The sequence below is a fragment of the Cornus florida genome, unplaced genomic scaffold (assembly GCF_030987335.1).
Source record: "Cornus florida cultivar Cherokee Brave unplaced genomic scaffold, ASM3098733v1 CherokeeBrave_3.0.0_Hap2_Chr07, whole genome shotgun sequence".
NCBI classification, from domain to species: Eukaryota; Viridiplantae; Streptophyta; class Magnoliopsida; order Cornales; family Cornaceae; genus Cornus; species Cornus florida.
The window spans coordinates 17,375,828-17,392,196 of NW_026775577.1; the positions used below are offsets into that span (position 1 = coordinate 17,375,828).

General features: G+C 34.6%; 1 protein-coding gene across 1 annotated transcript; it reads left to right on the forward strand.

Moving 5' to 3' along the window:
- Positions 1 to 15: 15 nt before the first annotated feature.
- On the forward strand, positions 16 to 12,973 carry LOC132266621 (probable serine protease EDA2). The gene is made up of 12 exons (XM_059767549.1): positions 16 to 317; positions 1,419 to 1,544; positions 2,764 to 2,919; positions 3,988 to 4,170; positions 4,283 to 4,399; positions 6,247 to 6,300; positions 6,411 to 6,482; positions 9,218 to 9,411; positions 9,595 to 9,689; positions 10,745 to 10,819; positions 11,327 to 11,410; positions 12,698 to 12,973. The coding sequence occupies exons 1-12, from the start codon at positions 159 to 161 to the stop codon at positions 12,811 to 12,813; spliced, it is 1,431 nt and encodes a 476-aa protein (XP_059623532.1). The 5' UTR covers positions 16 to 158; the 3' UTR covers positions 12,814 to 12,973.
- Positions 12,974 to 16,369: the final 3,396 nt, after the last annotated feature.

Sequence of the window (16,369 nt, forward strand, 5' to 3'; positions counted from 1 at the left end):
GTCCACTAATTAGGGACAAGACAAGTGCTTTTGTTGAAGGAAACTTCATGTTCGGTTTGAAAGAGTGAAGAGAGGAGGATTGAGGAAGGAAAACACAAAGACGACGACGACGAAGACCGAAACTCAGACGCAGAGAGATTGATAGAGAGAGAAGCGAGATGAGGGTGTGGTTTTTGTTCGCCTCCTTGTTGTTGCTAATAACTCTCTCCAATGGCTTTAGATCATCTCGATTTCTGCACCGCATCGCTGGCAGTAGCAATTACTTGACCAATCAAGAACTCTGGTTCAATCAGACTCTCGATCATTTCTCCCCAATCGTACCTCCCTTTCTCTCTCTATATATGCTCTGTATATATATATATATATATTCAAATATGTTTTTGTTCTGTGATTTCACTTTTACATTTTCTGTTCTAAAATTCTTCAACTTTGCCTAATTGATTTACCAACTATTGATTTACATCTCAAACTAAATCAAAATTTTCAATCTTAATTCAGTTATTAATAGTGAAGTGATAACCTAGCTAATAGATTATACATCAGAAATGCCAATTTTAGGATGAATTATATATGCGCGCACGCGCGCGCACACAAATTATATATGTTTGAATATTTATTTTTACGTTTATTATTTTTTAACCAAGGCAAGCAAATCGAATTCCATTCAAACACACAGAAGAAATTCCAAAAGCAGTAGATTCCTGAATAATTAACTCCCAAAGCTTTGAAGGAAATTTTTTCTTCCGTGTCAGTTAAAGGTTCTATTTTGAATTTTGGGTAATGGGTAGGTTGCCTTGAATAAAAATAATCATTACCCTTAGAATATACATTTTGCATAGGAAATTTTTTTCTTCCAAGTCGGTTAAAGGTTCTGTTTTTATCTAGCTTATTCAAGATACTTGCCCAGTGATGCATGAAGAAGATGAGATCATTTTGATTAAAATGTTGATATAGTATATCAGTACGCTCGTTCAGTGGATTTGCTTACACGGTTCTTGTAATGTTGCAATAGGTGACCATTTTTACAAATACTGTGTCAGAGAACTTTTTCCACTTAAGAATTTACTCTTGTCTTTTTTTTTTTTTTTTTGCCATTACCATATAATATAATAATAATAATTTTCCAAAAGAAGCAATAGATTGCAATTGCATGCCCAATCATGGCATCATGTAAGAGGAATTTTCTTTTCTCAAGTTGTGTATTCTACACTCTTACGTATACTAAATACATATTCAAAGATATTGGTGCTAAAATCAATACATTTGATTGGACGTAAACTACTTTTCTTAAACAACTCAAGATATATCTTATTTATTTTGAATGACTATTCTGTCTAGATTCAAAATAATTCTTAAGTGGGCTTCCTCAAATTCATATTGCACATTATGCTCAACCTTTCGTTGCACTGTGTGAGCAGGATCACCGTCAATTTTCACAGCGGTACTATGAATTCCTTGACCACTTCCGACTTCCTGATGGACCAATTTTCCTGAAAATATGTGGTGAATCTGCTTGCAATGGGATAGCCAATGACTATATCAGTGTAAGTTCTATTTTTTGTTTTTCACTAAAGGCTTATTTAATATAGGGGTCCTTGCCTGATAATGGTAAAAACTCGAATTGACAAGCATGGGGTTGTGGGTTTGAGTTTTGGAGCGGTTTTTTTGTGTGTAAATAATGTGAAAGATTAGGTTTTTCTTTAGTCTTCTACTCCCATTGCTCCGCATTGGTGGGGCATACACGGAGCAATGCACTAAAGGCTGATGTAATTGAAAAGCGAGGATTAGAGTTTTTGAAGTGATGAGGCCCTTGCATATTTCTCACTGATTTGACAGGTTAATATGGCTGGACCAAATCATCAGTTAATTCTCAATGTTTTGTTCAGATTTTCCTTTTTGTTATAATATAATCTCAGTGTTATCTTCAATATGTTCCATATCTCCAGTATAAATGTTGACGCTTAATGTTACTTATTGTCTTTTTCTTTTTAATAGTCAGAGGCCTGGATGCTAGTTTTGGTTAATTTTTTTTCTTTTTTTACCCTTTCTTATTTTTTTGATCTTCACTCTGCCTGTGCTGTGTTTAGTGCCTTATCCTTTCTACCAATAGCTCAAAGCTTTTGAAATAGAACTGTTGCTTGATTAGCCAATTACATCGATGGAAAGCCTTTAATCATACCCTTAGAACATTTCATTTTTCGCCGTTAATTTATGATTGAAAAATAGATCTTATCATGTCTTGGCCTTAGGGATGGTCTTATTCTATGCAACTGCCCAGCAAGTGCTCTGACCGGTCTTGGCTGTGACTTGTAGGCATAATGCCAGGCAAGGTTATGCTTCAACTTCTGTGCCTGTTTGATTTTTGTGCTGAACTTGAGCATTGAAAATTCAAGCATCAGTTGGATGATGCTTTAGAACTATTTATTTTGTGATTACATCATACAAGTATGGGGTATTTATATGGATATTTTGGTTGTTTTGTACTAGCTTTGGTGCTTGATTGGTGTTATATATTATAATTTTAGTGTATTTATTTGTAGAGGCTGAGTCGGACTCGCATTGTCCTCTTCAGTCCATGTTTGGCCACCATGGTTTGTGCTTTGACCAGCCTGAGCCCTGGTACATGGTTGGCCCTATGTGGTGGTTTTCAGTGAGTCTGATATTAATTTCTGTTTCCGTAAATGACTCTGGCTTATTCTTGTTAAATGGCTATTTTCATTAAACATTTGAAACAAAAGTTTTGAACTTTATGATGTCAAACAGGTTCTGGCAAAGAAGTTTGGAGCAGCAGTGGTTTCTCTTGAGCATCGGTACTATGGGAAGAGTTCTCCCTTTAAATCTTTAAAAACAGAAAATCTGAAATATCTTTCATCAAAGCAGGCTCTATTTGATTTGGCTGTCTTCCGTCAATATTACCAGGCAAGTTCCCTTAACAACTTTACGTGTTCACAATGCAAATTAGTTTCCTAATAATGAGTCTGGCTCCCCTTCATTCTAAAAAGCAAGAAGAATGTGCTGTGCATCTTGTGAAGGAAGATTTCATGGAGTTGTGAAGCATTGCACTAAATAGCCTAAGAGTTATAAACTTAGTTGGGACCTAATTGTAGCACTCTGTTTTTTATATGATAGGTTTGCAATCACAATATTGTGGGATTGTTGATGAAAGGGAGGTGTTGAGCTGAAATATATGTTTTAACCAAACTCAAGTTTGTAATATATAAACAAATCAAGCTTGATGGTGCATTTTAAGATGAAGATTGGATTGAGTCTTTTTACTTTTTCGATAAGTGGATTGAGCTCATCTTAAATTGCCTGCTAAGCTTGAACACCCCAATACTTGGGACTCGGCTCATTTACAGCCCAAATTAAGTACCTCTTAGTCATCTTATTCTTATTCATTTCATTTCCCTCCCTCCAATACATTCTCTTGGATTCTGTTCCCCCCCCCCCCCCCCCCACCACCACCACCACACACACACACACACACATTTGGGAAGGACCATCCCCTCCCTTCCATATTTGGGAAGGAGAGCTTATACCATCTGGGCTAGAGCCCATTGATATTTCCTTAAGAATTCATGACACAAGTTGCTTATCAAACCACAGGCATATAAGACACCATGGGTAGGCTGGGCATCCTATATAATAAGTTGCCCAACTACAATTACTCTTTATATTGCGTGATCTATTAGGATATTACTCGAACACTGCATGCAGTTTCATGAGTACACTCATTCAGACATATTCTATGAGGTATTGGTCAAACTGATCTCTTTTTATTTTTGGTCTCTAACCACATTCAGGGACTTCATTTTATTACATCATTATGTATAATTTGCATAGTATTTATCTTAGTGGCTTCAAAACATGAAGTTAACATTAATTTTAGTTTTCCTCCTTTTGCATATTTTTTGTCTTCTATGGTTCTGTAGTTTTATACTAATTCTTATGCTGTTTCTATTATGTTCCCTTAAAATTATTTTGTAGGAATCCTTGAATGTGAAGCTAAATAGATCAAATGTTGAAAATCCCTGGTTCGTTTTTGGTGTTTCATATTCTGGAGCTCTTAGTGCATGGTTCCGTCTGAAATTCCCTCACTTGACGTGTGGAAGCCTTGCGAGCTCTGCAGTTGTTCAAGCTGTTTACAACTACACTGAATTTGACCAGCAGGTGAAGAAAGCGATATTATTATTATGATGTTGTTTTTAAATTTACAAAATGCGGCCATTGCAAAAAAAATTCACCTTATGCGCTGCTGTTATTTATGATCTTCCTGGTGCAGATTGGTGAGTCAGCTGGTCCAGAATGTAAATCTGTATTACAAGAAGTTAATCAACTTGTTGAACAAAAGCTTGAATCGAATGGGAAAGCATTGAAGACATTGTTTGGTGCAGCTGAGGTATGAATATTCTTTGCTTGCAAAGTTAATAACTAAACACCTATAAGTAGTCCAACTGCACGCTGGTGATATGTTCTGTTTAGTTTTGCATTTCTGCCTATTAGACAATGACAATACATACACTAGGAGCAGGGAAGGGAGGGAGAGAGGAAGGATAGAGCATGCTCCCATTATTTGGTAGAGGGGAGAACGAGAGGAATAAGAGGGGAAGCTGAAAGAGGCATCCCTCAGAACCACCTTTGTCCAAAATTGGACGAAAGGGAGGAGGAAGGGAAGGATACCTCTCATGTGAAATTCAAGGACGTTATTAGCCTAATTTAATAAATTCTTTCATATCATTTATCATATACGCATTACTTTATATGATGAGGGTATTCGGTAAATAATATTCAAAGCCTCCTCTCTTCCCTCCTACCAAACTGTAAAGGTGTCTTAATTTCCTTCCCTTCCACTCAACCAAACAAAAGGTGGAAGGACACCTAGAGATGTTTCCTACATCCTTCCTTTTATTCCATCCACTTTTGTCTCTCTTCTACCACTGGAGCATTAAGCTTCCAATATGTTGAGATTTCCTCTGATTTTCTAACCCCACAAAAAATATAAATAAATAAATAAATAAAATCGTTTAATGTTGAATAAAACTTAGAATGGTCTAGTAGTTTGCCAAGATTTTTATTTTGTGTAGTAATTGGATTTTGTGAGATATTATTATTGATTACCCATGAGGTGAAAAGTTGATATCATGTGCAAACATCCTCCATGTTTCAAAAACCTCCACAAGCTGTCAGAGGCAAATTGTTTAAAACCCTGAAAGAATGAAGAATACACCACAATCTGGAGATCAACTGGTCCTTCGTTATTTCTCTAGTCAGATCAGAACCAATACAGCTTAGATGTGTTGGGTTTTCTGTCAGCTCATAAATGATGAGTGGTTCATTATTATAGGAAAATAGGAGAGGCTTTTGGTGGTAAACAAGAGAGAAAACTGGTGAAATGATTACTAAAAATAATAATAAATCAGGCACTGCAGACTGTTGGTGGCTTGGTGCCCACTAGATTTCACCGGTGGCATAATTAATTGTTGATTTGATCATTTCAAGGGCCACTCAGCAAATTAAGATTGAGTTATACTGGTTATTTCATTGAGCTGGATAGGTATGTACCCTTTTGGGTCATGCCGAGTACACATTAGCTATTTTCACGATTTCACGATGGTTAGAAGCATACTTTTTATTTTGTCCGAGCACAACACAATGATAAGTAAAGGATATTTTTAGGACCGTGTTTCTGCAAAAGTCAACATATCCATGATATGGACTTAATCTATTGCAATGCAGGTATGGCATAGTTTTATTTTTTTAATCCCTGGTCAGATATGTAGTAAATGAATCAGTATACTTTCAAAATTTATGAATAGCCATGAATCAGTTGATAAATGGAAGTTACAATCAAATATTAATTGTACATTTGACATAAAAATGCATATGTGGGGCTGTCATCCTATTTGGTTCTAAGAATTGTATATACTTTTTATATTTTATTATTGTTTTGACATGCTAGAGGGTCCACTCTAAAAGCCTGCTGGGACTGGGAGGGGGTACTGTACTTGTATGATTAAAAAGAGGGAAGTTGTTTCCTGGATTTTGTAAGTCAATAATAGCCACAAAAGTCCCATTGCGCAATAAAAATTCTCTAACATGGAAAAAGTGTTTTCAGAACCATTGCTTGAGACTGCTTGACCAGGCTTACGCCATATGGTCGTCACTAGTAGGCATTGCATCTGTTCTGTGTGAGGAACGTGTTTCACACTTGTTGACTTGCGCATGGCTCTATTCTGTTATATGCAGCTTAAGATTGATGGTGATTTCATGTATTTTCTGGCAGATGCTGCAGCTATAGCAGTAAGTGTGCTTGCCATTTCATTTTTTTCACTTGTTATCTACCCTTTTGAGTTTTTTTTTTGGGTAAATATCCTTTTAAGTTAGCAGTCAGTATGTTCTCAAATTTGCAGTTCCAATATGGAAATCCAGATATACTATGCTCGCCTCTTGTTCAGGCAAAGAAGGCTGGGGAGGATTTGGTGGTATGTCCTTTCTCTTTGTCATCCATTTAATTGTTCGCATTAGAGCAGTACTTAGAGATTACGGATGTTCTTGTTCCAAAAAAAATGGTCACATCTGTTAGTTTAATTGTGAACAGACTAATTCTGGTTGTGGTTTTTGGAATTTGATATGATTTGGTTAATCTCTACCAGCCTAGGTGAAATATGGGAATGCCAACTAATATTGTTACCCAAACAAGTAAAACAGCCATTTCTATGTCTTTGATGAATAATAAGATCTGTTGAAGTCTTACCATCTTGGAATGTGCATGCCAAATGTATGATGCACGTCAACAGTCCTTGATTTGTATAATGTTGAAATAAATAGATAGGAGTTCAGCTTCATGAAATTTGAGACTGAGATCACCACATAATCCTAAGATACAAAAGCAGAAAACAATAAATTTATTAACTATTTTTATATCTACTGCATGTTGTGAGGTGTGAACTATCCACGTCCTGAAAAATGTTCCCTTTTTTTTTTTTAACTTCAAATCTGTTTCTCTTTTGGCATAAGATAGCAAAAAGGGATTTATTCAAATTATTAAACTCTTGAACACCATGTCAATAAAAATACAATTGCTTTTGGTATAACAAATTGTTAATTGCATTTAGAATTCCAACAATAAATTGTTTGCTTGGGCATAGCACATATTCTCTTTCATATTTGCACATAATACAACTGAATGGGTTTGCTGGAGCAAAATTATTAAGTCAACCTTGAAATGTGGGTACTACTTGCAATTTAAATTTAATTTAAAAAATCCTTTGTTCCTTGAAAGATATTTGGCTGTTCAGCTGATCTTTGTTGCATCCTTTCCCAAACTTTGAAACGTGTTCTTAAGAGTGCTATTCATTACTGAAACATTTCAAATCTCCAAGAAGCTTCTCTGTGACAGAAACAAAATATAATTGAATTTATCTTGCTTAGTAATGGTTTTGGGGGGTACTTTTATAGTTTCTTATGTAGTTCATTTTCAGTGCATACAATCAGAACCAAAAAAGTGTCAAAACGGCTTATCAATTTTGATGATGTAAGGACCGGACCCTAGTCTCTAATAGAGAGTAGCGCAAGGTCCGTGATTTAGACTTAGAAGGAGTGAATCAGTCTTGTTAGCCGTCTTACTAATTTTAACTACTTTTTTAATTTTATCTTGTTACCAAATAACAGAAAATTTTAGGGCCTGTTTGGCTAGTGCTTTTGCTTTGTGTTTTTCGCTTTTGCTAGTGTACTGTAGCGAAGCAAAAGCACAAAGCATCTTTGGTAATATTTGCTGTGCTTTTGAATAGTACCGAAGCGCTTCCAAAATTGAGGCCAAAATTGGAAGCATCAAAATGATGCTTTTGTTTGCTTCTGCACTGTAGCAAAGCACTGTTCAAAAAAAAAATTCTAAAATAACATTTTTAACTAACCATTCAAATTTTCAAACTTGCAACACTTTTTACCAAACATGCTTTCATGTTTTTGCTTATAAAAATCTTGTAACAAATTTATGTTACCAAACAAGCTTCTGAATAGTGTTGAACACACTCTAAAAGCATAAACATTGCTTTTGCTTCGGGTCAAAGCAAAAGCACAAAGCAACTTTGGTTGCCAAACGGGCCCTTAACTAACGCAAAATATATTTTATCAACCAATCATCATGCTCAACACGGAACGAAAAGCAATTTAAATTAAGTAATGTAACCACAATGAACCCCAAGATTTGTATGTGAAAACTCCAATGAGAAAATCATGTGTCACAGCAGAATCCATTATATGAAAGAGTTATTACACTAGGTAAACAGTTCAATAATCTCAGAAACTCCTACTTACCTCTTGACACAGACTGATCCACCAAACTCACACTATGAGTCTCCAGGCACACAATCTGCTCAGTCAACTGACCTAGCTCTTCACGAATGCACTTCTCCAATAGCAATCTGATGTCCAAACTAGTTGTCCACTACAATCTAGGTTGATTGGTTTGTGTGGTGTTTGAACTCTTCAATTAGCTCTATAGAAATCCAAATGTCAACACTCATATTTCTCACTCGCCAATCTATGTGAAATTGGTATTAGCTCGATCAAGAGGTTCTACATTTTGGTCATTCTAGGTATGGTCTTTGCATGGACTATTTCATTATGAACTGTTCAGTTTGATATTTTGGTTGGACTTGTACGTGGGTGATTACTATATGGACCGTCCACTTTAGTGATTAGCTTGCCATGTGTGTAAATATATGATTTGATATTGATGCTGATGGAGGCAGAGTGCGATTTTTGCTCTATCATAATTTCTATACTTATGCTGTATAATTAAGTCATAAGCTCCTCTGTTGCTTCTATGGCTAAACTATCAACATACATCCTAGCACCATGTCAAATTGCAATTGTAGTGTATAACACAATATTCTCATTACTTCCCAAATCCGGCAATAAGTTTTGAAAAAGGAAATGTTTACTTCTTTATTTGGTTTGAAGTAATATTTTATGAAACTTGGATTCCAATTTTTTTTTTTTTAATAAATCTAAAGCAAATTATCATAAAGTTTCATTTGTATTTGGTTTCTATAGAGTTGTAGTAGTTTGTTTGATGACAGAACTTCAATGCTTCAATGCACGACAGATAGTGACTGTACAGGTTTTTGGGCAAATAAGCTTCAGTGAAGCAATCAAGACTTTTTGTCATTTTCTTATTAACATGATTTTGATTTCCACATAATTCTCTCGGCAGGATGCATATGCCAAATATGTAAAAGAGTACTACACTGGGAGTTTTGGTGTTGATGTCCAAACATATAATCAGCAAAATTTGAAGCACACTGACAGTGGTGATCGGTTGTGGTGGTTCCAAGTGTGTACTGAAGTTGCATATTTCCAGGTGGCACCCTCAAATGATAGCGTTCGCTCTTCAAAGGTTGACACAAGGCATGTCCTACTAACCCCACAGTGGTTCTTATGCCCTTCAATATCATCTTGCTACTTATATGACTTTTATTATTACTTTATGGATCACTAAAATGTCAAGGTATATCGGCTTGTTAACTTTAATGTTTTGCTTTTTGTACTCCATTTTTGTCTAATAATATAGTGGTTGTTTAAATGTGGCAGCTATCATTTGGACCTTTGCAGAAATGTGTTTGGAGAGGGCATCTATCCTGATGTTGTTGCAACAAATATATACTATGGGGGCACAAAAATTGCTGGTCCAAACTTCAACCTTTTAGATTTTCTGGCTTTATATATTTCTGCTTTTGTATATTTTACATTCAAGTATTGTGTCCATGTATAGTTTTCTTGCCTTAGGTGTGTTCCTTTTAATATAGAATCATCTCTGACTATCATATATGCTAGTAGTTCATATATATTGACGGGTGAAGGTGTGATTATCTTCTTGCATGATGCCGCATCAAATGTATTGGCTTTGATCATGTTTTATTACTAAATTTTAACATTTATATTTGTTGATTGAGTTGAGACTCAGTAACATCTTGAGTTAAATTTGATGGGTATTTAAAGTTTGTTGCTTAAACATTAGCAAATTGGATGGAATGTTTTACAGTGATTGTGTTGGATGCTTGGAAATTTTCCTACACGGAATAAACTATGATCGATATAATTGAATATGGATGTTCTGAATTATACTTTCCCTATAAAAATAACGTCTTTTGGAATTAGAATCTCTTCCCTATAATGAATCTTAGTTTTTTTGTTTTTTTAGGCAAAAGTCATCATAAACCTCCCTGAGTTGAGAAACTCAATTCCGAAATGATTATTTCTTTAACAGTGAAATGAAATCAGGTGGTTTAATATACATATTTGTTTGAAGAGGTTTTTCCTTGGCAAAATTCCAGTTTTCTTCAAAGTGATTCCTGTACTGTGTTTATAATTTTTAAGTTCACGGATCCCTCTTCCTTCTTCATTTCATCTCATATACCCGCTTCCGATTCTATTACCTATATTAGATTGCATCTGTTTAGTTTACTAAATCTATGTACGTTAGCAGTACTTCATTATTCAATTTTTCTTTAGTAAATCTACATGTGCTTCCCATCCATGCTTTTGTAAATTTGTCCCACAGAAAAAGTGGAAACTGGAAAGAAACGGGATTGGAATTGTTTTCCTAGATTGAGAGTTGGATAAATTTATGCTAGTTAAAAATTTAAAATGCTGTTGATTTCTGCATGTTACTCCATAATGTAATCGCCATAAACATATTTAACTACAGCTTTTGTGTTCTAATGGAAATGTCAATTGGCAGGTTCAAAAATAGTTTTCACAAATGGCTCGCAGGATCCCTGGCGGCATGCATCGAAACAGACCTCATCCCCAGATAGTGAGTTTCCCGCTACTTTAATGAGAAATTTCATCCTGCCTCTAAAATAAGCTAAGATGTAGAGTATTTAATATCTGGTAATGAAAAGCACCTCAAATATCAACTGTACATTCATCCCAGGCCTTATATGGGGCCCACGTTGTAGTGATTTGGACTTTCTGTTTGATGAACCACCTCTTTATATTAGACCCTAAAACTTCTTGGGAGTTATCCATCTAAACTTTGTGTCATGGACTAACGAAGACATCTTATATTCTGATGATTAGATTTTGCATGAAATGGTGTATGATAGGGATTTTGCTGCATTGTGTTCTTAAGAACCACACCCATGACATAATAAACCTCAAGCATCTTCATGTGGTTCCTGCTTAAAAAATTTAATGTTTGATTATAATCTTGCATCAGTATACGTTGACTTGGGTATTCAAATTCTTTGTCAAAAAGTTATTTAGTAGAATAGTATTTGATTTCGTTGGATTTATTCTCTACTGAAACTCTGTTCTGCAGTGCCTTCCTACCTCATCTCTTGCCATAATTGTGGCCATGGAACTGATATGCGAGGATGTCCCCAATCTCCTTTAAGTCCTGAAGGTATGTATAGCTTGAATCTATTTATTTTTAGATTCTTTACGAGGTACAGAACCAAAAGATTGGCATAGGATTTTCAATCATGACTCCATGGTCCCTCCATTTTTATATTTTATTGGTATGGTCATGTATGGTATATGGTTGGAACCACTTGTGAGGAATATTGACTTTCTAACAGAAAGTTTTAATGGCCTGAGTGGGTCACACACACACACTCAAACTTTTCACGCCGTTTGTCCAACAAAGAGGCGAAGTATGATAGCTTTCTTTCCATTTCAAACAAAACACTTAGCAATGCCACCCACCCTCCGAACATGAACGAGTGGATTATCATTAACTACTCGCTGCTATGGGTCTTTATTATTATCATCTATGAAACCATACTGCCTTTAGGTTATCCATGACATACAAAGGTAGGATTGTTCAGGAAAAAGTCATTATTTAATATTAAATGATTGTATAAAGAAAGCTTCATCGTTGGTTAATTTCCTATTTACTGGATTTCCCTCCTTCCCCCCGCCAACTCAAAAAAATATTAAAAAGAAGGAAATAAAATTCCTCCCCCGGCCAACCCCAAAAAAAAAGGAGAGGAGGAAAGAAAATAGAACCCTAGGAAACGAATAAAAATAAGAAGTCTGACGTGAAAACATAATGCCAGCTTTGGTTGTTACTCTCTCCTCAACATCTAGGCTCCATTTGGTTCACAAATTTATAGTGGGGAAAAAGAAAGGATAACACAGTGGAAATCCTTTTTTCTTGATTGGTTATGTCATGGAAAACAGGAAGGAAGATTGAGAAAAATATTTTAAGTATCATTTTCCCTTTCCCTTCTACTTTTTCTGACATTTTGGAGAAATTTTTTATCTCATTTAAGTATGAGAGAGAGCATTTTTCTTTTTCTTTTTTTCTTTTCCCTTTGCTAAATCCTTGGACCAAATAGAGCCCTAAAGATGGACCACCCTTCCAAATCCTCCGATAAGGCTGCTGGTATATGCTTGTCAAGGTAATCACTTTGACAATGATCCCCAAGAAAATTATGTAGTAACTTGGTTTGATATGAGGCATGGACATTCCATGGTTAGCCCTTATGACTTTGAAGCTGCTAAAATATTAAGAAGATCCCTCCAGGTATCCGATCTAACCACACATTTTAATTTCTAACATAAGGTTTCCTTCTCCGTCACAACATCCCAACAAACTATCCATGGAAGGGCCATTCTTCTTGCTGATAAACCTCTTGCTGCGAATGATTTGTTTTTGTATTTATGAAATTTTGATTCTTTTATTCAGGTGATGCCCGGAATTGCAGCTCTCCCGACGCAGTTCACAAAGTAAGGCTGCAGGTCATTGAACAAATAGACTTGTGGCTGTCTCAGTGCCAAGCCACCGGTAGAAAAAGTATGTAATACAGTTATCGCAGAGGCATCTAAATATGAAAATTGTTGCCTAACTAACCTTAATCTTATGTTATGCATCACCTTCTCAACACGAAGATATTCCCTTTATGACTCTTGTGTTGTGTATTAGACCTATACAAATGGCGAATAAAATGTAATATTTATTGTATGTCTTTGTATTTACCTTTGTCTTTTCGAATGTTGTGTTTGTTGTGTAGATATGAAAGACCTTATGTCCAACTACTCTCAAATTTCAATCTTCATATATTTGTGACAAAGCTGAATATAGATTATGCTTAACGACTCATGGAAAGCAGCTTATATATGAGATTATTATCATGAAGCATTTCAAGATGGGAAATCAAATTAAACAAGGGTTTTCGTTTCTCGAAAACTCGAGCTTTGAAGTGTTGCACCGGCTTTGGAGATCTGGATGTTGAGAAATGATACACCGTCGGAACAAAGTGGAACGAATAGCTTTGGTGAGTCTTTTGCTCAGCCTTCTCCTAGAGGACATTGCAACTTCTCAGCAGCATCTCTAGCTTCTTTTTCTCTTATATGACACTCAATTGCATCCTACTTGTTGAATCAACAAAAATATTACATGAAGCAAAGTAAAAACAAAAAACAAAAAAATAAGAAACACTTACTACAGAGCAATCAATGTTGTGCATCACAATCTCACCAGCTACTTGTCAGATTCTTGCTTTTGCCAAATTCTCTTGTAAAGAGGCATTTCTCGTGCTCAACTCTGCAATAATTGCATTTAATTCCTCCTCCTCTTTGTTTTTAATTGCCAGCTCTGATAGTATACAAAAACAAATTAAATAAGAGACTGTCTTTTATTCAAAATCCAAGGCGCGCACTCACTCAAGGTGCAAAAATTACCAGTTTCTGTGCGTTTTCTATCCCAATATTCCAAACTATTCTGTAGCTTTTCTTGTTCTTGGGAAAAGTGCAAAAAACACCCCTAAAGTATTATTTGGGTAACACTTTTACACCTATTTGAAAAATTGTATAAAAAAACATCTCTAATCTTTTCACATTGTGCAAAAAATACCCCTCAATCAGAAATCTGACATAAATTAGTAATGTAATATCCGTTTTGCCCTTTTACTCTTCTGACAATGTTCAATGGGGTATATATGCTACTAATATCATAATATAGGGCTGTTATGTGCATATTACCTTATATATATATATATATATATATATATATATATATATATATTTTTTTTTTTTTGAACTTTTTTGAAACTTTGAGAATTTGTAAAGGAAGGGTTTGAATTTTTTGAGATTTCAGTTTACTATTTTCTACTAATTTTTTTCCTTCTTTATTTTATTTTTTTTTTCGTACCAACACAATTAAACAAAAAAACAAAAAAAATCCTAATAATAGTGTGCATTGGGTTTAGGAGTTTAGAGCAAATTTGTTTTCTTTAGTTTACACTTTATTTTGGTTTTTTATTTTTTATTTTTATCTTTACTTTTCTTTTATACTTTTATTTTTATTTTATATTTTTATCTTTACTTATCCATTGCCGGCGCTCCTCAATAGCGTTAACTCTCTCACAAGTGAAAAGATTATTAGGCTTGTGAGAGAGTTGGTACAAGCCTATTAACATATGATCATCAATTTTTTGGCTCAATTAATTACACTTGTTTTATAAAATAAAATAAAAAAAATGATTGCTGGTGTGCCATTTACTGAAGTAACCATTTAGTTTTTTTCATGATCTCCCTCTCTCGTGCGTGTGTACTATATGTGTGTGTGTATATATATATATTAATAGGAAAGTTTTTACATTTGCAGGTTTATATTGGTATGAATTAGGAGATATGGTTAAAGTTATGTGCAAATAAAATTATATACATATATATAGGATGAATTTTCACTTACTGAAAAAATATATATATTTAATTGTATATTTCTAAATTAATATTTGCAGGTTTGAACTGATATGGATTAGGAGAGTCAAAAAAAAATTACACAAATTTATATTATATATATATATATATATATATATATATATATATATATATATACACGGTCCCGTTAGTTGTTTCTGATTTTTTAAGACTCCACAACTACTCGATTTGAGTGTTTTAACTAAAATTAAACACCTTATAATAAGGAGGTATTAATAATGAAAAAATTAAACAAATAATTTCACTAAAATCATTTGGATATAGAAGAGTGATCGAGAGTAGTGGAGTCTTTCTATTACGAAAAAAAAAAAAAAAAACCCTTAACAATTGGATAAACAAATTGATTACACGAGAATACTGTAATGACCCGGTAATTTTCCTTCATTTCATTTTCTCAGATTTTTACGGATATTTTTTTCCGTTGATCTTTTCTTTTCTGAATTCGGTTTCTCATCACTTAGTGTCATCTCAAGTGCTCAGGAATGGTTTCCAAGACTCTTTCTTTTAGATTGACGACTTCCTTTAAGGACCGAGTCATTTTCACTTTTATGATACTATTCACTTTTCGTCTTATTCCCATTTATCACTTTGTTGGCACAACCTCACTTTTCGTGTTCGGATTTGATTCTGATTTTGCATGCATTCACGATATTTAAATTCCATGCTATGTGTATTTTTACTTTTGTAGAAAAGCATGCTAGTGGCATACTTTTACGTAACGGGCATGAATGCATAGTTTCTTCGGAAACATTCTTGATTTTTGTGGTTTTAGTGTAATTATGTAAAGTAATTACTTTTCGTCTTAGGAACCATTTTGTAATTTAATTTGGAAGATATTTTCAAAAAGGACCTTTTTGTAATTTTTGAAAAGTGTGACAAGTGTCATACTCTCATAGAGCCACTTGTTGGCATTGAGGTGGAGATACTTGGAAGCATGATCTTGTGATATTTTGAGGGTGGAGATTCATCCACTTGTTGGCCTGGGGTTGGTGCATTTTTTGGCTTTGATGGTTGACAAGTGTAGGCTTGAGATTAAGCCTAGGAAGGATTCTTGGATTTGTGACAAGTGTAGGCTCACAATTTAGTCTTGCATTGTGTGTGTGTGAGAGGTAATGTAAGAGCACATAGTGAGTGGAGGAATACTAGATCCTCCACTCACCATTTCCACTTTATCTTTCTCAATTCCTTTGTTCTTCAAAACCCTAACCTAGCCACCATTGAAGCAAAGCTTGGCTTAGAGCTTTAAGCTTCATTTTGACCTCCTTCCACTTACCTTAGACCATAAAACTTGGAATACAAAAACTTTGTCTCACCTTCCTCTTCATAACCCTAGAAGGATTTACCATTTTGAGCTTGCTTACCTTAGATTCAAGAGGAACAATCCTCTTGTGAGGTAGGGTGTGTTATAGTTTATTATATAAGGGTTTTACTTGTTTTTGCATGAAATATAAGTTGTATGCATGTTTTTTGTTAATTTGATAAATTAATGATTTATCATAACTTGCATATAACTCACTTTAAACTTGGTATATGGCATGTCCATGACTTGATCTTTGTTATCTATTAATTTATGATGATTTAAATGAGTTTTTAAATCTAGAGATTTAATGAATTTAATTTGATTTAAATTCTACTT